Source organism: Trichosurus vulpecula, chromosome 1, assembly GCF_011100635.1.
Source record: "Trichosurus vulpecula isolate mTriVul1 chromosome 1, mTriVul1.pri, whole genome shotgun sequence".
In the NCBI taxonomy this organism is placed as follows: Eukaryota; Metazoa; Chordata; class Mammalia; order Diprotodontia; family Phalangeridae; genus Trichosurus; species Trichosurus vulpecula.
Genome location: NC_050573.1, coordinates 555,732,608 through 555,753,611, shown reverse-complemented (window position 1 = coordinate 555,753,611; position 21,004 = coordinate 555,732,608). Strand labels below are relative to the sequence as shown.

Genomic DNA, 21,004 nt, shown 5'->3' with positions numbered 1-21,004 from the left:
GGAGACCTGTCCTTATAGCCATAATCTGGGGAAGGAACTCATGTGAGGGGAGGCCATGCATCCCAAACAACAGTCAATCAACTGCCACATAGAGGACAAGCAGGCCAGCTTTGAGGGGGAGTCAGGAGCCAGCAGCATGTGCCCGTTGTGATGGTAACAGCCCAGGACCCTGAACCTAAGAGCACTGGGAAGAGTGACATTTAAAAATGACACTAAAGAAGGGGTATTACCAACTGTTTTGCTGCTGCACCATAAGCACTGTGCATCTTTTCCATCTGACCCGCCATATGTGTTGTTCCCTTTATTAGAATATGAGTGACTTTTTTTTTCTATTTGTATCTCTAGTGCTTAGCCCATGGAAAGCACCAGAAGGGAGATGCTAATTATATAACAAGTCATCAAAACTGTGAAGAACACACTAGAGTAGGGGATCAAGCCAACAGCATTAGAAAGACACCATCAATCCCTCAGGGGTACACCTAGGACCCCGAGGAGAAAATGTGATCTTGCTCTAGGAACCCAACTTGCCAGTGAAAATGATATTTGGGACAAGGACCTCTACATTTCATACAGTCTACATACACATTAATTATATACAAAATATACCTTTTATTATTCAAGCAGGACATAATTGGTTGGGGAGGGGTGGTGGCAGAGTTATGATGGTTATGATAGCAGCTTCCCATATATCACAGCAAGAAGAAACTTGGTCAGTATAAGAAGGTCTTTGGCAGCTAGGTGGTGCAGTGGACAGAGCCTGGAGTCAAGATGACCTGAGTTTAAATCTATCCTCAGACATTTATTAGCTGTGTGACCCTGAGCAAGTCACTTAACCCTGTTTGTCTCAGTTTCCTCATCTGTCAAATGAGCTGGAGAAGGAAATGGCAAACCATTCTAGTATCTTTGCCAAGAAAACCCTAAATGGGGTCATAACAAGTCAGATGTGACTGAGGCAACTGAACAACATAAGAAGGTCTAGTAGAATCTTTCTGGTGGGCTGAGTGAATACGACTTTCAGGACCTGGAGACTTTCAAGAATCCCCCTTCAAAACGCAAACCACCCCTCGAGGGCTTATGCCTTCAGTAACTGAAATCCTATAAGATGACATTTGTCATTGATAGCCACAGAATCAGAGAATTGGAAGGGACCTAAGTGGTCCTCTAGTCTAGTGATGTCAAACTCAAACAGAAACTGGGGGCCACTAATCCTTACAGAAGGAGCCCTGTGGGCTGCAGTGACAATAAAATGTAACATTATCCATGTTTTATTGTATTTTCATTTTTCTATTAAACATTTTCCAATTACATTTTAATCTGGTTTGGAGTATGTGGCCCAAGGGCTGCACGTTGGACACCTCTGCTCCAGTCCAACTAATACCTGACAAAAGAATCCTCACTATCGCACACTGGTCATCCAGTCTCTGCTTTGGAGACCTCCAAGGAGAGAGGTCACCATTTCTTGAGTGGATAGAGCAATAGACCTGGATTCAGGAAGATCTGAGGTCCAATTCAGCCTTAGACACAGCTGTGTGACCCTGGGCGAGTCACTTAACCACTGTCTGCCTTGGTTTCCTCACCTGTAAAATGGGGATAACATAGCACCTAACTCCCAAGGATTTGTAAAGTTCTTAGCACAGTGCCTGGCATATTTTAAGTGCTATAGGAAGGGCTGATATTATGATCATCGTCATCATTATCTGGGCACTCTCTGGCTTATCAATGTCCCCTTTCAATTGTGCCTTCTTGAATCTGACACAGTACTCCAGAGGTCAGACAAGAGCTGAACGCACAGAGACATATCCCTGTCCCACTTCTGGAAGCCAGGCCTCTCTTAAAGCAGCCCGAGATTGCACGAGCCTTTCTGGCTGATACGTCACACTGCTGACCGATACTGGGCTTTGAGTCCCCTAAAAACTCCCAGATCCTTCTCAGAACAATTGCTGTCAAACCAGCCTCCCCATCACGTACTGGGGAAGTTAATTCTTTTGTGCCCAAACTTCATCTTCTTAGATTCAGCCCAATGTTCCTCTCTGAATCCTGACTGTCCCCCAGTGTGTCATTTGTCCCTCCCAGCTTTGTGTCATCTGCGTAGTTGTTGAAAATTCCTTTTATCCAGGTAACTGTCAAAAAATGTTAAGTAGCAAATGGAGGCCAAGTAACAGAGGGAGGAATATGAGTGTGACACAGTAAAAATAAAGTCAGGAGCACAGTAAGTTGAGGCTGGTGAGGAAACTAAAGGTATTTGTTTTAAGCTATGTTGAGGGGAAAAGGAGGATTAAAGAAGGACTGGGACCTTGAATTAGAGTGGATGAGATGATGGCAGATAATAGAGAGAATATAGAACTGTTTCTGTTATTCTAGACCTCTTAAAACAATTCTGTTTCTTTTAAATTCAATTTTACTTTCTTTTCAGGTCTGCATTCTAGTCTTCCCATCCAACAATCCCCATTGAAAAAGTAAGAAAAACTAAGCTCCTGCTACAAGCATATTTAGCCAAGCAAAACAGAATCCATCATTGGCCTAACATGTTGCATGCGGCCCTATTTCTTTTGAATAAGGCTTACTCCTCCACAGTCAAAGTCTAGTACTGGGTTCTATCCCACCAGATCTCAGTGTCTGGGGTGGAAGAATAAAATGGAACTCTAGGAAGGGTTCCTGGAAGAAAGAGGACCTTGGGGCACCTTGGGGTTCCTAAAGAAAGCTGTGTGGGCCCAGCTATTTTATCTACTTCCCAGTGTCTACTAGGGCAGGCCCTGACCCTCCTGTGCTTGTTTTACAAATTGCTGACCCTTGCATTCACCTATTGTAAACCTTTTATTCACATTCCTGGGTGGAAAAGGCGGTAGGCAAGAAGGAAGAAAAGGAGGTGGGAGTGGTATGAACTTTTGGACAGTGCCCTGGAAGTGAAATGTTTTCAGTCTGATGAGAGAAGGTTATCTCATCTGTATGACCTATTAGGAAGATCCTCCAGGAGGGCAATGATGGAGAATACTATCATTATTATTAATAAAAATGTAAAAATGTAAAACTCTTCGCAAACTTTAAAGCACTAGATGCCAGTTACTGTAATTAGCAATATTAATGATATATAGAACAATACTATATATTGTCAACAACAATAATAATAGCTAGCATTTAAATAGCGCTTCGAGATTTGCAAAGCGTTTTACACATGGTACATCATTGGATTGTCACAACAACCCAGTGAGGCAGGTGCCATTACCAGCCTCATTTTGCCGATGAGAAAACTGAATGCTTAGAGACCTGAGATGACGAGTGAGCATACGAAGCAACAAATATAAAGATAATAATCTGAAATGTCTTTTTCCAGCCTTACCTCATAGAACCTGCATTCACTAACTTCCAGCCGGAATGGACGGCTTCGTCCCCCCAGATAGAATACATTCATATCCATCTCGGTCTGTTGAAATTCTCCCTTTAAGTCCTAGCTCAGGAACCCTTTCCCCAAGAAGTTTCCCCCTGATCTCCCCAGCTCCAAGTGTTCCCTCTTTATGTCTCCTATTGAAGTCTGGAACTTACCTTCACATTTAACTATAAAAACAAATCAGGATATGTAGTATTTGTGTATCTGGCTTCTCTTTCTTGCTAGTGTAGGAATGGCTCCATGTCAATTGCATAAGATTCTCCTCATTGGTGGAAATTGATTACTCAATCCTCCATGCTTGCTCCTGAAGGCGGAGTTGGTAAGAGCCTGAGAGAAGAGAGGTGCTGAATCATGCCTCTTCTCTTGGGAGCCAAAAGACCGGCATTTTTTTCTCTCAGACTCTCATCAACTCTGCCCCCTCCCTCCCTTCCCCCACCACAGAGGATTGAGTAATAAATCTACACCTGGGAGGAGAGTCTAATGCAAGTAAACTCTGAACCTCCAGTGGCATGACATTGCAAATGTTCATTTGTTTGCTTCATTCCCTAGTAGTTAGTACTGTGCGCATAGTAGGAATTTAATACGATAGTTTAATTGAAAATGACTGGAAGTAGGTTTGTCTGTTCGTTCCCAATCTTGAAAATATTAAATGAGGATGATTTTGTCTCGGCAGGGGGAGAAGTATGGACCAGGGCCTTGGTACATTAACTGTATAGACAGCCGGCTCTTTTTCATGAATGAGTTATAGGCAGTCTTTGGAAAAGGCAGGGGCCAGAACCAAGTGACATCTCCTGCTCCCTAGGGTTCTGTGACTCTCGATCCCAGTCTTGTGTCTCAGTCCCTTTGCTTTGGCTCCCTTGAAAATCTCTGGTCTGTAAACTTATGCTCCTGCGCTGGGACTAGGTTTACGATTCCTGACAATGGTATTGTCACTATTAATGGTGGGAAAAATTTTTGCGAGAGAGGTCCCTGCCCTATCCCAGTGAGGAATTCTTCTCCCAGTCCCAGGGAGCCGATGTGATACACAAGATAAGGTGAGTCTTTAATAAGGCTCCAAGCTGCTCGGGAAGCCCCAGTTTTATAAAATGACTTGTCTCTTTTGCCTACTGCGCTTCCTCCTCCCCCTCAAACGTGTGGTGCCAAGAGCCCGGCAGTGGAGAACAATCTCTTGGCTTAGGTGTCTCTCTCTGCTTCTCTTGTGAACTCAGAGCTCGGGGCTCCGTGCTCCTGGTGCTGGCCATGCTCAGGGGGCGCTACAGGATTTGGGGTGCTGAAGCTCTGAAGAGGCAAGCAAAAGAAGGGCCTTCATTTGTTTCTGAGCGTTTGCAAACTCACCAGCTGCCAGGCTTGCATTTCTTTTCCAGGGTGGAGTATGCATAAGGCTGGGAGGGGATAATGGGGTGTAGAGGAGGGGTTCCCTCTTCCAACTCTTTAATACCTCTCCCTGCAAGTCTGAAAGCCCAGCTCCCCAAGAGGTTGCCCAGAGGTAAGCAAGGAGTTGGGGAAGTAGAACCAGAAAACACTTACCCAGAACCCCAAGAGGGGATTGCAGACCCCACTAATAGAGTCCATTGCAACCATTCAGACTCGTCTGTTTTGTTTAGTCTGACCTTCTTGACGTCCTGTCCCAGTAGTAAAGCTCGGGTTCCGGGGAGGGAAGGGACATTGCTGGGGGGGGGGGCGGGGAGGGGGCTGGCAAGAATTCAGCGTGCCTTATCTACAGACCTGGGGCAAGGTCCAGCTGGGGCCATTCATGTACTGTGAGGTGAAGTAAGGGGACCTGGGAAAACGGGGCTGGGACATGAAATACTTGTACTGTATAGCCCCTCCCAGCTTGCTGCTCCATCCCAGAGTGGGGCAGCTGGAGTGCAGATACTTCTCTCCTGAGGGTCCCCTTCCTAGAACCCAGGGCAGAGAGCCTTTTTGTCTGGCTGTTGGCTCACTGATCCAATCCTTTGAAAAAGCCAGAATGCAAATCTTCAAAGAGACTGTGGAACAACTCTAAAGAGAGAAAGATGAGAAGTATCAGGTTAAACGAGATCTCAAGGTACATTTTGGGGAGCTCACAACTTAAAAAAAAAGAATCTGGCAAAGGTTCAGTGTGGAATATGTGGAATAAAGTGGTCCTTACTCTTCAACTGCCACAATGCCCCAAGTCTTGTTAGTAGGGTAGCGCTAAATTGGAAACCTGACTTGGCTTATCTCAAAGGTTAAGAGGTTTGGTCTTTTAAGAACTGGGGAGGAGGGGGTGATGCTGAAGAGACAGAGGGTGTAATGGAAAGCGAGGACAGTGCAATCTAGGGGAAGTCTCTATGTTCATTGTCCTGGCCTACTCTATTTCTTTGGAGTATTACAGAAACAAATGTTTAGAACTGGAAGGAAACTTCAAGGCTATTGAGTCTAACATCCTTATTTTACAGGTGAGGAAATTGAGGCACTGAGGGGTTAGAGTGTTGAGTGGGATTCGTATCCAGTTTACTCTATCCACCACTCCCTTTGAATATTTAATTTTAGATATTGGGATATCTATAGTAGACACTGGGAACCCCTAGCAAAGTTGGGTCCAGTTACTGGATAGAAAATATCCCCCCAGGACCCAGCTAAAGCCCCACCTTCTGATCCCCTAACTTACTGCCAGTGTCGTCCCTCTAAGATTACCTCCTATTTATCTTGTCTATTATCGCTGGTAGACAGCGGTTTGCCTGTTTTCTACCCCATTAGGCTGTGACCTTCTTGAGAACAGGGACTGTCTCTTCCCTTTACATCCTACAGTGCTTAGAACAGTGGTTGGCACATGGTGAGTTCCTCATAATGTGTCTTGACCGGATTCACTCAATAAACATTTATTAAACACCTACTGTGACACAGGCAGGATCTTAAGCACTGAGGATACAAACAGAGGCAAAAGATAGCCCCTGCCCTCAAGGAGCTTACAGCCTAGCTACCCGCCTCCTTTTCTGCTTGTTCGAGTCTTTCTTTCCAGTCTGTTATAACCAAAATTATTTAAAGGACTCTTAAAAAGGCGATGATTCCAGAAGTGGGGAGAGAGGGGGAGGGACAGTTGTCAGTAAATCCTCAATGGCAAACTTTAGGGCTGATGTTCTCTTCTCATTGATTTGTAACCATACCCTCTCCCTGATCCTGCTGTTGAATCAGGGTCACAGCCACAGCTGGCCTGAAATCAGACAGGGGAAAGGAGATGGAAAACCCTGTTTGTATGTATAACATACAGTTAGGAGAAGTGAGGCGTTGGTATGCTACATCTTGGTCAAGAATCTGTTCCTTGTATGAACACTCTGAAAACTGATAGCCAGAGCAATGAACAACTTGTCTTGGAGATCTGTTAGGATACTGGACAGTACTGAGTTGCAAGGCAAAGGGCACTGGCCTGGGAGCCAGAGGCTGGGGTGTGTGCATGTGTGTGTGTGTGTGTGTGTGTGTGTGAAATCCTAGCTCTGTCATTTGCTAGTTCTTGGGCCACGATCTTCTCTATTCCTGAGCCTCAGCTTCCTCAGGGGGTTAAACTGAATGATATGTGGTCAAGTTGTTTGCATTGAATAACTTTTCTATGGCTATCTAAGCATGGCGCATGCACAGAGCTCCCTGGGGCCAATTCCAAGGACATATGTGGCTCAGTTTTCTGGATAATGTAGCAAAACCCCATGTGGTCTCCTGATCCTCCCAGAGAGAACTTCTCTGAACTAGGGAGAATTAGCAAAAGGAGAAGCTAAACCTTTTCCACCTCCTTTGTGAGGATGATAAATCTCAGCATTGGAGCTCTGGGGAAGTCAGGCGAGAAGTTTTTACTAATCCTCCACTAAATCTATTAGCCTCTTCTCAACCATCATTCCTCTTGACCTAGGCATGCTTTGACACTGTTGATCACCTCCTCTGAGATCCATTGGGATTTCATGACATTGCTCTCTTCTGGTTCTCCTCCTTCCTGCCTATGTGACCACTCCTTTATTGCTAGATTATCGTATATGTAGTGCCCACTGGCTGTGGGTGTATAATAAGGCTCTCTCCTAGAGCCCTTTCTCTTTTTTCTCCAAATTCTCTCACTTTGGTGACCTCCTCAGTGACCATGGGTTCAATTATTATCACTGTTCAGATGACTTCTAGATCTATAAATACAGCCCTAGTTTCTTCTGAGCTCTAATCTTGCATCACCAAATACCTACTGGACATTTCAAAATGGCTGACTTGTAGGCATCTCAAACGCTGCACCTTCACAACAGAAGCCGTTCCCCTTCCCCTCAAATGCACCCTACTTCTGACTTTCCCTATCGTTGAGTTGTTTTCAGTCACGTCTAACTCTCTGTGACCCCATTGGGGGTTTTCTGGGCAAAGACACTGAAGTGGTTTGTCATTTCCTTCTCCAGCTCATTTTACAGATGAGGAAACTGAGGCAAACAGGGTTCAGTGACTTGCCCAGGGTCACATAGTAATTGTCTGAGGTCGGATTTGCACTTAGATCCTCCTGACACAGGCCTAGCACTCTGTCCCCTGAGCCACCTACCTGCCACCGACATTGCTGTTGAGGGCAGTTCTACTCTTCTAGTCATCCATCTCTGCAACCTCGCCGTCACACTCAGCTCCTCATCCTCCCTCACCTCACCAATCCAGTGAATTGTTAAATCTTGTCTTTTCCATCTCCATGATATCATCGGTATCGGTGGCTTTGTCTTCCCTCACACGGATCCACCTTAGTGTAGGTTTTCATCCCATCCCCCAGACTTTCTCTATGGCCCCCCTGCCTTAACTTTCTCCCCATTCCAGTCTATCCTCCACAAAGATGCCAAAGTGATTTTCCTAAAATACAGGGAGAAAACAAGTATTTATTATGTGCCAGTCACGTGCTAAGAACTTTATAAATATCATCTCATTTGATCTTCACAGAGACCCTGGGAGGTAGGTGCCATTACTACCCCCATTTTACAAATGAGGAAACTGAGGCTGAGCAAGGTTAAGTGATTTACCCAGGGTCACACAGCTAATAAGTATAGAAGGCCAGATTTGAACTCAGGTCTTCCTGACTCTAGACCCAGCACTGATCCACCTTGTCTCAGGTCTGATCATGTCATCTCCCCATCCAATAAACTCCAGTGGCTCTCTATTACTTTTAGGAGAAATATGAATTTCTGGGACTGACTCTTCACAACCTGGTCCCTTCCTATCTTTCCGATCTCACACATTACTCCCCTCCATTTACTCTGTGGTCCATCCCCGCTGACCACTTGAGGTTCTTCACTCAGAACACTCTTGTCTTTGTGCCTTTGACTGGCTGTGCCTCTTGTCTGAAATACTTTCCCTCCTCTCTACCACTTTTTGGAATCCCTGGCTTTCTTGAAAACTCAGCTTAAGCACTACCTTCTACATGAAATCTTCCCTGCTTCTCTAGCTACTAGAGACCTCTCTCCCCAAACTACCTTGTATTCATTTTGTATATATTCCATGCATACTTATTTAACAATTACAAGCCAATTGCCGGGCTCAGTGGGCTGGGGGAATAACACCTTCTCCTTCTCTGCTAAGAAGCTTCTTTGCTCTGGACTCATACATGTGGTCTAGACTGGATTCAGCCCCCTGGGAGCTTGGTCTTTAATGAGAGGAGTTAGGATTCCTCTCCTCACTCTCTTTGCACCCCACCCCCACTTTTAGGTTGAATCTGAATTATTAACGTTTTCTCTATTACTTTCTTAAGTCTAGAACAATCAACAGAACAATGACTCAAACTCTGATTTGTAGCTTCCAATTTCTGAGATGTAAATGCTCCCACTGAAAATTTAACAATCAGCTCTCATGGGCCAGTTTGAGGTGACTCCTGTACATCTCTGAAGCCCCAACCCAGTACTCTGGGGAAGAGTTATTTACTTTAGTTTATGGTAAAGATCTCTTCAAAGGTGGAAATAGAATGGTACTCAGTGTAAGATGTAAATCAGGTATGGGACAGGTATTCAATTCCTACACACAAAAGAAATATTAAACACAAAACACTGTTAAGTATATTTTGACGGAACAATCTAAAATAAGATTCAGTAACTTCATATCCATCCATAGTTATACTCAGCATACTCTGGTAGAAATTAAACTACACTAAGCAAGTGGTAGTACCAACCACCGTTATTGTCGTTCAGGAGGTTGGGACTTAATTAGAAGAACATGAAACAGTTTGTGGGACTACTGAATAGGCATCTTGGCTTTGTACTCTTCAAACAACTACAGATCTATGTCTTCTAGTAAGCCAGGTCAAGCCTTGGGCATCTCCTCTGTCAGGTGGTCATGTATTCTACAACAGTGCTGAAGTAATTGTTGGGGATTCTTCTGAAATGAAGCTGGCACCCAGTAAGGATTCAGGACCTCCAGACCTCTTGATCGCACAAGATTACCTTCATAATGGATGCATAGATATTGAGATGGACATTCGGTTATTTAGGATCATGTAAAGTAACAAAAAGCAGAAGAGGCAGCCCAAAGGCACAGGCTCAAGTTTGCCTGAGTCCCAAATTTAGCTTCCACATGGGAACGGTTGACCTGCTGTTGGGGTAAGAAGCACCCCCTTCCTCTACACCCAAACACATATTTATGTGATGCTACCCTAAGGATGAAAGAAACAAAGTCACTTTATTTTTAAAGATAGATGAGTCATTAACTCTTTCTGCCCAGCCACCTATTATAATAATAAGCTGTCAATAATACTGTGCTTGGAGGGCAGCTAGGTGGTGAAGTGGCTAGAGTGCCAGGTCTAAAGTCAGGAAGACTCATCTTTGTAAGCTTAAATCTGGCTCCAGACACTTACAAGCTGTGTGACCCTAGGCACATTTAACCCTATTTGCCTCAGTTTCCTCATCTGTAAAATGAGCTGGAGAAGGAAATGGCAAATCATTCCAGTGTCTCTGCCAAGAAAACCACAAATGGCGCCACGAAGGCTAAGAAGAGTTGGCCAGGACCAAACAAGAAGAAGAAGAAAGCGCTTTGTAATCTCCAAAGCAAAACAAAAAACCCAAAACCTTGACTTTGCTCCCATATGCTTCCCAGAGGGTCGTGCCTTATAATAAAGTTTTTTCTTTAAAGAAAAAGAGAAAAAAGAGGAAGAATCGAAGACAAAAATTCAGCAAAACCCATCCATAGAGACAGCCAGCCGAAACAGATAGAGGGCTGGACCAGGAATCAGAAAGACCTACATTTAAATCCATCCTCAGACATTATAACCAGCTGTGTGACCCTGGGAACGTCTCTACAATTTCCTCATTTGTGAAATGGGCATAGATAGCACTGACCTCCCAGGGTTGTTTTGAAGATCAAATTAAATAGTACTTGTAATGTGCTTTGCAAACTAGCTATTATTATCAATACATGGGAAAAAATCGAAGCTCTAGTCAGTCTGTGGGCCGCCCCTCCCCCTCCGGCCCCCTTCCCCTTCCAACTCCGCAACAGAGCGGCTTGAGGTGTCTTGTATTTCTTCCCTGGGGTCGAGCTTATTCGCTATGATTGCCAAATATTCATTTTCGACTGTTTGGTGGCAGTGGTCCTTTCCATTTACATAACCGGCATTTAATAAATGTTTGGTTGAACGGCACTGGAGAGCCAAGGACAGAGCTCAGCAGTCCCAAGCACTCTGGCTCCAGATCTATATAAACACTCGATTTAATCTCAGAGGAAGAACAAATCGTAAGTTACCGAAAAAAAAAGAAACCTAGTCCGGTGCGCATGCGTTCAATGCACACCGCGCCACTCTAGATCTTTAGAATGCGCCTGCGCATCGTCAGTTTTCTGTAGGGGACGAGGGGGAGCGAGGCGGCCAGGAGGGCGCATGCGCTCTGGGAGTTGGGGGTGGGGGGGAAGGGGTGGGGCCTGCGCCGTCGGCGTCCGGAGGCGGAAGCAACCCCCTTCTTTTCTTCAGTGCCGGGCGGGGCGGGGCGGTTGTCTGAGTTTTGGCCGCTCCGGGATCTGACCTACGCGGGGCGGGGGGCGCAGGCCGGGGCCATGCGGGCTGGTTGGGGCTCTGGGTTGCCGCCGCTGCTGGCGGCCTCCGCTGTGCTGGTGCTGGTGCTGGGGGGTGGCGCGCAGGTGCGCGGCTCGGAGGACATCGTGGTGGGCTGCGGGGGCTTCGTCAAGTCCGAGGTGGAGATCAACTACTCCCTCATCGAGGTGAGGCGCGCCGCGCCCCGCGCGAGGGCCCACCCGGCAGGGGGTGAGGGCCCCGTCCCCTAAGGTCCTCGAGCGCCAGACCTCCCGGTGGCCGTCGTGGAATGTGGACGAGACCTTAGTCATTCCATTTTACAGATGGGGAAACTGAGGCCCGGCGTGGGTCAGTGTCCCACCTAAAGGTCACACAGCGAGTGGCAGAGCGAGAGATTGCAGTCCACATGTTTCTGATTCCCAAATTCTGGGCTGCTTTCTGGACCCCGAGTGGAGTAGTTTAGGGAGAAGTTAAAGAGCCCTGGTGCCATATGACATCGGGAAGGAGATTTAGACTTTAATTACGTTACTGTGTGACCTGTCTCTTGCTACGGGCTGAGGAAGGAATAAACAAGATAGAAAGATCTCGACCCGTATTTCAGTACTTTATCGAGTGCTTTATGCAGACTAGTTATTGTATCTGAGGTGGGAGAGCTAAACTTAATCGGAGTTCCGTTACTAAGTGTCAGAGGTTCTGTAAGTTCCCTCTCCCCCCATTTTCACATTTTTTAAAGCTTTGTATGGATTTAAGTTATATACTAAGCGTGGGACTTTGAAATACCAGACCGTGCCCCCAACAGTGGTTTCTTTATGATTCCTGTTCTCAGAATGTTTTTAAATGCATAAAGCAAAATAAGTAGGGTTGCAAAAGAAATCGACATTGGAGTGCAATTGTCAAACATTGATCCTGGGCAAGAACTCCCGGGTCTGGAGTGAGTGAGCGAGATGAGAAGGGGCAGCTGAAATGGGGGGAGGGGATGACAAGTAAGAACCGTGTGTGTGCGTGCGTGAGAAAGGCCTGGAGGTGCCGTGGAAAATGAACTAGCCACCATGAGACACTGAGAGAAAAGCTTGTTGTGGCTGGTCGGTCGGTCAGTCAGTCAACAAACATTTATTAGGCGCACACTTGAGATGTGCCAGGTACTGTGCTAAGAGCTGGGGATGTGTCGAAAGGCCAAAGTGAGCACCTGCTTTCAAGGAGCTCCCATTCTTATGGTGGAGACAGCCTGTGAACAGCTATGTACAAATAATACCAGTGTCCATATCTCATATATATATATGATATATACATAGTTTGCCATGTATATGTGTGTATATATCTGTGTCCATATATATGACAAAATGGGGATGATCAACACAGAGAAGGCACTACCATGGGGTTATTTTTCTGGGGAGGGATTGTAGTGTAAGGTTTTTCATGGTAGCCTTCTGGAAAGGTAATCTGGGAGTTGGTACAGGCACAGTGGAGTGGATAGAGTGCCAGACCTGGAGTCAGGAAGAACTGAATTCAGATATCACCTCAGGCACGTACTAGCTGTGTGACCCTGGGCAAGTCACTTAACCTGGTTTACTTCAGTTTCCTCATCTGGAAAATGAAGCTGGAGAAGGGCGTGGCCAATCACATTAGTATCTTTGCCAAGAAAATCCCCAAGGGGGTTACAAAGAGCGGGACACAACTGAACAGCAAAGGTTCTGGACCCTACCTTGTTTGACCTTGAGTAAATTGCCAATTATCGGCCTCAGTTATTTTACTTGTAAAATGACAGATGTGTCAGGAGATAATACAAATAAAGTACTCCATTTATTTAAAGAAGTTGTTTATCAGCTCTAGGTTATAGCAAAACATGGTGTGTAGGTCCTTGGAGTCCACGTTCCACCTCTAATGCATACTAGATGTGTGATCATCCTTTAGACCTTTAGAATGTAAGGTCCTGGAGAGTAGAGTGTTTGATCCTTTGTATTTATATCTCTATGTGTAGCACAGTGCGTGGAACGTAGTAGGCATTTGATGTCTGCTAGTTGATTTCCAAGCGTTCGTTTCCTCACCTGTAAAATGAGTTTGTGATGATTCCTACCTTACAGGGCTGTTCTGAGGTTTAATGAGGTTCTGTATATAATGCTCTTCTGAGTACTATATAAATGTCTATGATTGTACTGAAGAGGTTTGGGGTAGAAGTTAGGGGTACTGGGACCCTGAGGATGCCGAGGCAGAGTCTCCTGAAACTGAATTCACACACTCAAGAAATCTTTCAGTCAAGAGGCAGTTTATTGTAATGCCAATAGAAGTGGGTGAAGTTCCTTTTTGGGGAACTTGCACCCTAATGGGGGTGAATCTAGAACTTATAATTATAGAAAAGGGGCATGGGAAAGGAACACCAGGGATGCTGATTAGGTGATCTAAAGGTCCAGGTGTCTTTGGGAGCTTTGGATGGGAAGGTGTATACCAGACATTGAGAGAATTGTCATCAGTATGGACCTTGGGGATCTGGCAGGGGGAAGGGTACTTGAGCCAGCCGGGGACAAAAATCCTTGGGCCAGGCACCCCTCTGTCCTGATAAGAGAGTGTGTTCTGTAACAGGAGAACATTTTCTCACAGGAAAGGGGTCTACTAAAAAACTGAGAGACTTCCAGAGAAATGATCTTAGGGGCTAGGGCCTGAGCACCGCATCAGTACCTCTGGGATCTCTGACCTTAGACCTTTAGACATTATAACTTTTTTTTTTTTGCTTGAAGAGGTACATGAATATCTATACCTAGCTGCTCAATACCTAGGTAATAGCTCTATACATGATGAGAGCTAATTTTCAGCATATATGTATATTTATTTTAAAATAAGGATTATTTTAAAATAAAAATGTTTTATTGGACACAACCTTTGCCAGTTATTCAGGAAATATAGTTCCTTGTGGTTTGCAGATAACTGAGACAGAAGATTTCTATTCTGTTGGGGGGAGCAGCAGAATTTATACTATAAGGTTTATTTGTATCTTGAGCCATATGGGGAGGAATTATGAGACTGGGAGTCTGGCCTTTGTTTTCCTTAGACTTTGCCAACTAGTAGTGTGCCCTTAGGCTTTACTTCACCTACCTGAGCCACGCTTTCCTTCTTTGTAAAATGAGAGAACTGAATTAGATACTTTCTTTAATTATTAAATTTTATTTTTAATTTATGGAATAAAACATGTATTTCTGTAACAAGTACAATAAAAAAGATGATTGCGCATGAAACTGCAAATCTGTGCACAACTTGCTATTCCTTTCAAATATATAACTGAATTATCATGTAAATTTCTTTTTATTTCTCCTCTCCCCTATAGCTACCATTAGACGCAAATAGGTGTGTGTATATATGTATATATGTATATATATATATATATATATACATACACACATATATGTGTATATATGTAAAATTATTCTATATATACTTCAATTCATCAGTTCCTTCTCTGGATGCAGATAGTGTCTTCTTATGTCCTTTATAATTAATTAGGGTATTTATAATGGTCAGAATAAAAATTCAATGTTCTCTTGGTTCTGCGCATTTTGCTGTTCATTATTTTGTGCAAATCTTTCCATGTTTTTCTAAATTAGTGAGCTCATCATTTCTTGTGGAGAGTAGTATTCCATTACAATCATAAATCACAACTTTTTCAGCTATTTCCCAATTAATGGACATCCTTGCAATTTCCAGTTCTTTGCCAGTACAAAGAGAGCTGCTGTAAACATTTTAGAACATATAGGTTCTTTTCCTTTTTCCCTAATTATCTTTGGAAACGGCCCAAGTAGTGGTATTGCTGGGTCTAAGGGTATCGGTAACTTAATAACTCTTTGGACATAGTCCTGGATGGCACTCCAAAAGGAAAGCAGAAAATTGGGAATCAGATGCTTTCCAAGGCTATTCCTACCTTTAAAATACTCTTAAGTTCGTGTTTCCTGTTGAGGTGAAAAAGTGGCATCCTGTCTTGAAGCAGAAATTCTCCATTTTTTAACTAAATGACTTTATTATCACCTATTTACGTTTGAGGGGTTAATTCTGCATGTGTTTGTATTTGTGGAATTGTGACTTGTCCTGTATTCTTAGGCAGTAAAAACAAATGACTTTGTCATTTCAGTAATTGATTTTGTTCTATTCCCAAATAAAAACTGTTCATGACCAAATACCATTCTTTTCCTAGTTTTTAAGTAATGCACGTATGGTTTAATATAATATGCCCTTTAAACATACATAGTGTTTATATGTGTGTATACATGCACATATACTTATGTATTCTTTTACATTTTTCATGTTTCTTAAGAATCCTTTACATGGCACATTTAATTACTATTATGATTGAGAATCCCAAAACACTTTTATTCTTTATAATATCTGTGGGAGGTGAGTTGACATTAAATTAATCTTCCAAGTGAGAAATTAAACTTAGAAATGAAAGAGTCGAGGTGTTACAATATATATTTGTGTATATATGTGTATGTCTATATAAATTATATATGTAAATAATCAGGATATAAGATTTAGATAATGGCTTTCTACTTGGAGACTTATTAAGCTTCTGTGTGACATACTGATGTGCTAAATAAGAATTTAATAAAATGGAAAGATATGGACCTATGTTCTAGTAGTTCATATGAAATGACATGTTTAACAGCAAAAAAACCCCAACAAAAGTATTTTAAATTACTGAATGTTTTATGTAGATCGTTTCTCAGGTGTGAAAACTAAACTTAATTCAAATTCCTATATCTGAGTGTCAGTGCAACTTTTTTTTTTATTTCACATTTTTATCTTTATATAGATTAAGTTATACACTAAGCATGGAACTTTGAAATACCAAACAGACTGTGCTCCAAACAATGGGTACTTTATGATTCCTCTGTACGACAAGGTAAGAGACGAGACTGTTTCAGTCTAATTTCATGCTATTCGTGGTTATTGATATGTGGGAAGCAGTGTGCCCCAGGCGTTTGATCATACTGGTAGGGATTATTGGTTCTGACTTTTTGCCTTTGACATTTGTGACTTTAGGCAAATTACAAGTTTGTTTTCTTAATTGGACATGGAACCTAGCAGTGTTAAGTGGGCAGTGCATTACTAACAGTTAGTACAGTGACAGAAAGCCACTCATTTAATTTTAGTTCTTTGGTAGATTGTTGATTTCATTAGAAGAGACCTCTTTCCATTTTTCCATAAATCTGTCGTTGAGGGACTGTGAGTTGTTCTGCAGACCTTACCTGGGAGTACAAATGCCTGAATATTTAGGCTGTTCGTCTTATTCTTACTCTGTGATTGACTTGCCTCTTGTCTCCTCATAAGGTGACTTTGGATTCTTGAAGGTGGTGCTGGCAGCACACAAGTTTTGGCCAGTTCTGCCAAGCTGGAAAACTGACAGGTGTGAGCTTAGGTAGAGACCGTGGAAGAACACTGGCTTTGGAGTCAGAGAGCCTGCGTCTGTGGTTTGTAGACCTCAGCTAAGTGACTTAGCCTATGCAGTGAAGGGTTTGGATTAGATGGCCTTCAAGGTCTGTTGCAGCACTAAATCTATGATCCTGTCACCATTTTAATTTGGAGCATATTATTACCAGCAGGTTGGCCATCATAATGAATGAATGAAAAGGCATTTCATGTGCTTACTACAGGCCAGGCCGCGTGCTGAGCTCTGAGGAGACATCTCAAGGAGCAGCAGCAGCTATGGGAGTGAGGGCTGGGGCAGGGCATTTTGGGCTTTGAAGTCCTAGGGATAGTTCTTTTCCAGGAGTAGTAGTCCTGTCTATTGGATTGCAATCAGGAAAGCCCAGCCCAAGGTGAAGATTTCACAGCTCTGCCCCCTAGGGTGTGGTCTTTGGAGTTGGGGGGAGGGGTGCAGAAGAACAGAAAGGGGAAATAGGGAGCCTGCTAAGTCTAGTGAATTTCATTCATTTATTGGAAATTGATGACCCATTCATTTAGCATTAACAGTACAACAAAATGTAAGTGAAATCTCAAGGTATTTGAGTCAGTGAATATAATTTAGTGCGGAAACCATGTTTTATCTTTAAGCAGTTTGTGGATCTGTTTACTTAACAAACATTAAGAGCCTTGCTTTGCTCCTATGAGGGAATATAGGAAATATCGATATTTCATCCTGTGTGCAAGGAATTTATACTTCATCAGAGGAAATAGACATAGGATTGTAGATTTGGAGCTAGAAGAGACCTTAGATGTCATGTAATCTAGCACCTTCATTTCACAAGTGAAGAAATTGAGGTCCAGAAAAGTAAGTAAATTATCTAGTATCAAAGTAAGTGACAGAAGCAGGAATAAAACTCCACATCCAGAGCTCTTCAAACATAGTACAAACTAAATGGTAAATACATAAGAAAAATGTGAACTGTTATGAGATTAGGTAAGGGCGATCTCACATCTCATATCCATTGTTATACACATTATTATCCTCTTGTTACTAGACAAATGATTACGTGGATATCACTTACTTAGCAAGTTATTTTAAAAAATAGAAGAGGTAGCAGTGCCTCTTAAACTCTGTATTTTATATCAGAACTGCACCATTTGTTAAATCCAGTGCATTGTTTTTGCATAGGATGACAAAAGCAAGTAACTTGATGCAGTTTTAGAGTATCTAGCTTGTCTGAGTTCAAATCTTACCTCTGCTTACTCTCTTTGTGACATTCTGTAAGTCATTTAGCTACCCTAAGCCCAAGCTTCCTCATTTGCTAGATGAGGGTGTTAGACTAGAAGAGTTCCTCCAACTCTAGCTCTATGATCATGCTGTTGTTTTTATATTTTTTTTGTTTTTATATTTTCTTTTATGTTTAAAATTTTTTGGTTAAATGACAGCATTGAAGCTAACGACACTATTAAAAGCTTTTCGTTTTTTTTATTTTTACATAGGGGGATTTCATTCTAAAAATCGAACCTCCCCTAGGGTGGAGTTTTGGTAAGTAAATGAGTAGATAGATGTCTTCCATTACTGAATATAATCTTTACCAAATCTTCATGAAAAAGGACTTGTGCTGGTTAGATTGCTTAAATACTAAGGATTCATTTCTAGTTGTAGTCACACTTAAAAGTTCCCATCAAGTCTCCTTGCTGTGGGCAAGCGAACTCCACTCAGCTGCTTGGCAACTTTAGCCACTACTCTTCTGCCTTGATGAACTACCTTTTCTGAAAAAGTTTATGATTAAGTGAAGGAGTGGTTATTTCCACACGGTTTTCTCCCTTCTGTTTCTTACTTTGAGTGGGTGACTAGAGAAGGAGGGAACATCAGGATGCCTTTTTTATGTCTTCTTAAAGTTTATGTAGAAGAGGAAAATAGATTTTCCCCCAGACATAGCTGGAATAGCTCTTCTTGGGACTCACTTGCTCTAGCTTTGCAGATTGGAAATGAGGCCTGGCTGTGGCTTGTTGGAGACTTATTTTTGTAAAGTACCAGGTACTGTGTTCTGTAATGAGAATATGGTTTGAGTCATTTTGGAGGGATCTATTTCAAAGACAGTAATGAAACTGCCACCTGAGAATTCATTCTGCTCTGAGACTAGGCTTCATGTAAGTTCAGAATCTGAGATGGCGACACTTAACTCTTTCATGCCTATGAAGGTGCATATAGTGTTTTTCCAAAAGCTTGAACAGTAGAATAGAATCCATTTAGTGTTAAAAGTTTCTGAATTCCAGTGTACATAAAATTTTAGTGCTACAGATGGACTATTTGGTGATGTTTACCAAATTGCAAATGATACTTTGAGATAAAACTCAGATGAGAGATTGGTTGACATATTTTACTTAGGAAGATTTCACTGTATTAGAGATGTGAAGTTGTTCTCTTAATTCCTTTCTTATTGCCTTCTTTTTTTTTTGTCCCCAGAACCAACAACTGTGGACCTTCATGTTGATGGTATCAATGATATCTGCACGAAAGGAGGTGACATCAACTTTGTGTTCACAGGGTTTTCTGTGAATGGAAAGGTTTGGCTTTTTGAAGTTTTCTTAGTAACATGCAGTGAAGTCCTCTTTCCCCTTGAGAGCATATGTTAGATTAATTGTGCTTTGTTCTAAATGACTAACTATGTGTTCTTTGTGGCAGGTACTCAGTAAAGGACAGACTTTGGGACCTGCTGGAGTTCAGGTTATGTTAAAAAGCATTGGGAATGAAGCTCATGTACAATCTACGGTGACTCAGCCTGGTGGAAAGTAAGTTGCAGCTTTTTTTGCCTTGTCTTCTGAATGTATAGACTTTTCCTTTTTTAACTTAGAAACCACTTACAATGTGAATCAAACAGGCAATAAGCACTTGTTAAACACCTACTATTCTGTGTCAGGTATTAGGGATACATAAAAAAATGAAGCAGTTTCTGTTCTTATTTTCCTCTAAAAGTTAACTCTTTAGAGTAGGGAAAGTAGAATTTTGATGAGCCCTCTTCCAGTGGTCTGCTGAATTACTTTAGGAAAAGTTATTTAACATTTTTGAAATTGGAGGGGTGGTGTGGTAAAGGGGTAAAGTGGGGGGAGTGCTAGGAGACCAGAATCCAAGTAGCTCTGCTATTAATGAATTCTGTGACCTGGGGCAACTCATAACACCTCTCTAGGTCTCATAGGATCTTTTTTTTTTTTTTTTAAGGAGGGAAGGAAAAGCAATTGGTGTTAAGTGACTTGCCCGAGGTCAAGTGTGTCAAGCATTTGAGGCTGGATTTGAACTCAGGTCCTCCTGACTCCAGGGCCAGTGCTCTACTCACCATGCCACCTAGCTACCCCTGTCTCATAGGATCATAAGCTATAGAGCCAGAAGGTACCTTAGAGGTCATCTGGTCCAGCCCCTTCCTTCCCTATTTGAAGCTTCCTTTGGTCTTCTGCTTTTATAAATAGTGAGAATGCCAAAATTATTACAGTTTAATATTTCCTGTAGTATTCTAACTTGATCACTGGACCGGAATCTAACATTTAAAGTAAAAATAGCCAAGTTAATGTTTCTAGGAGTTCTAAAACCTGTGGGATTTTTGGTTCCTTGCTGTCTCTTTTCTGTCACCATTACTGTAGAGGTAGCAGGGGATCAAAGAGGGCTGAGGGCCATTTGGTATTTTTCTTTGTTTCGTGGGTCACTCATGCCAAAGAATTCACCCATTGGCGAGCTAATTGGTGACAAAACTCTCGTTATGTCATCATAATATTCTGTACATTCATAAACCTAATTTGGTCAGCCACTTCCCAGTCATTAGGCACATATTTTGTTTTTAGCTTTTTTGTTCATCACAGATATGGTGCTGGAAACGTATGTGTGTGCATGAAGATCTTTTCTTGCTGTGAATAACCTACTTGGGATGTAGTCCCAGTAACGGAATCTCAGGGTCGAAAGGTTTGAACAATTCAGTAATTTGTGTGATTCCCTCTTCGTCCTTGGAATTACTTTTAACAAGACTTGACCTGTAACCTTAAAAGCATTTTGAAAAGAAGTGTGAAATCCTTCAGTAGCTCTCCTTGGTTCTTCCTCCAGGCTTTTTCCACTCGACTCATACTGTGTGTAGCTACTATAATATCCTTTTGCAAACATTCTTTTTATCATGCCATTGCTGAATCTCTGAGCTCCTTTTGAATTCAGTCGTATTTAGTAGGTAGATCCTTAATAAATATATATCTGAGAGCCCGTGGTAAAGGCAGGGTTACGAGCA

General features: G+C 42.6%; 2 protein-coding genes across 6 annotated transcripts in view; one reads left to right on the top strand and one right to left on the bottom strand.

Annotated features, from left to right (window-relative positions):
- Positions 1-5,031, bottom strand: part of ABCC6 (ATP binding cassette subfamily C member 6) — a 76,909-nt gene extending 71,878 nt beyond the window's left edge. For 4 of the 5 annotated variants that reach the window (XM_036741763.1, XM_036741762.1, XM_036741766.1 and 1 more), the window contains exon 1: positions 4,913-5,031. In XM_036741763.1, coding sequence (XP_036597658.1) covers positions 4,913-4,966 — 54 coding nt within the window. In that variant the 5' untranslated portion in view covers positions 4,967-5,031. Of the gene's footprint in view, positions 1-3,540; positions 3,590-4,912 lie in introns of those variants that run through there. The other variant, XM_036741764.1, reaches the window with a different exon arrangement.
- A 6,182-nt stretch (positions 5,032-11,213) lies between these two features.
- NOMO2 (NODAL modulator 2) overlaps positions 11,214-21,004 on the top strand; it is a 51,451-nt gene continuing 41,660 nt past the window's right edge. Inside the window, exons 1-5 of the mRNA XM_036741761.1 lie at positions 11,214-11,536; positions 16,144-16,233; positions 18,237-18,282; positions 19,207-19,307; positions 19,426-19,532. Coding sequence (XP_036597656.1) covers positions 11,372-11,536; positions 16,144-16,233; positions 18,237-18,282; positions 19,207-19,307; positions 19,426-19,532 — 509 coding nt within the window. The 5' untranslated portion in view covers positions 11,214-11,371. The remainder of the gene's footprint in view (positions 11,537-16,143; positions 16,234-18,236; positions 18,283-19,206; positions 19,308-19,425; positions 19,533-21,004) is intronic.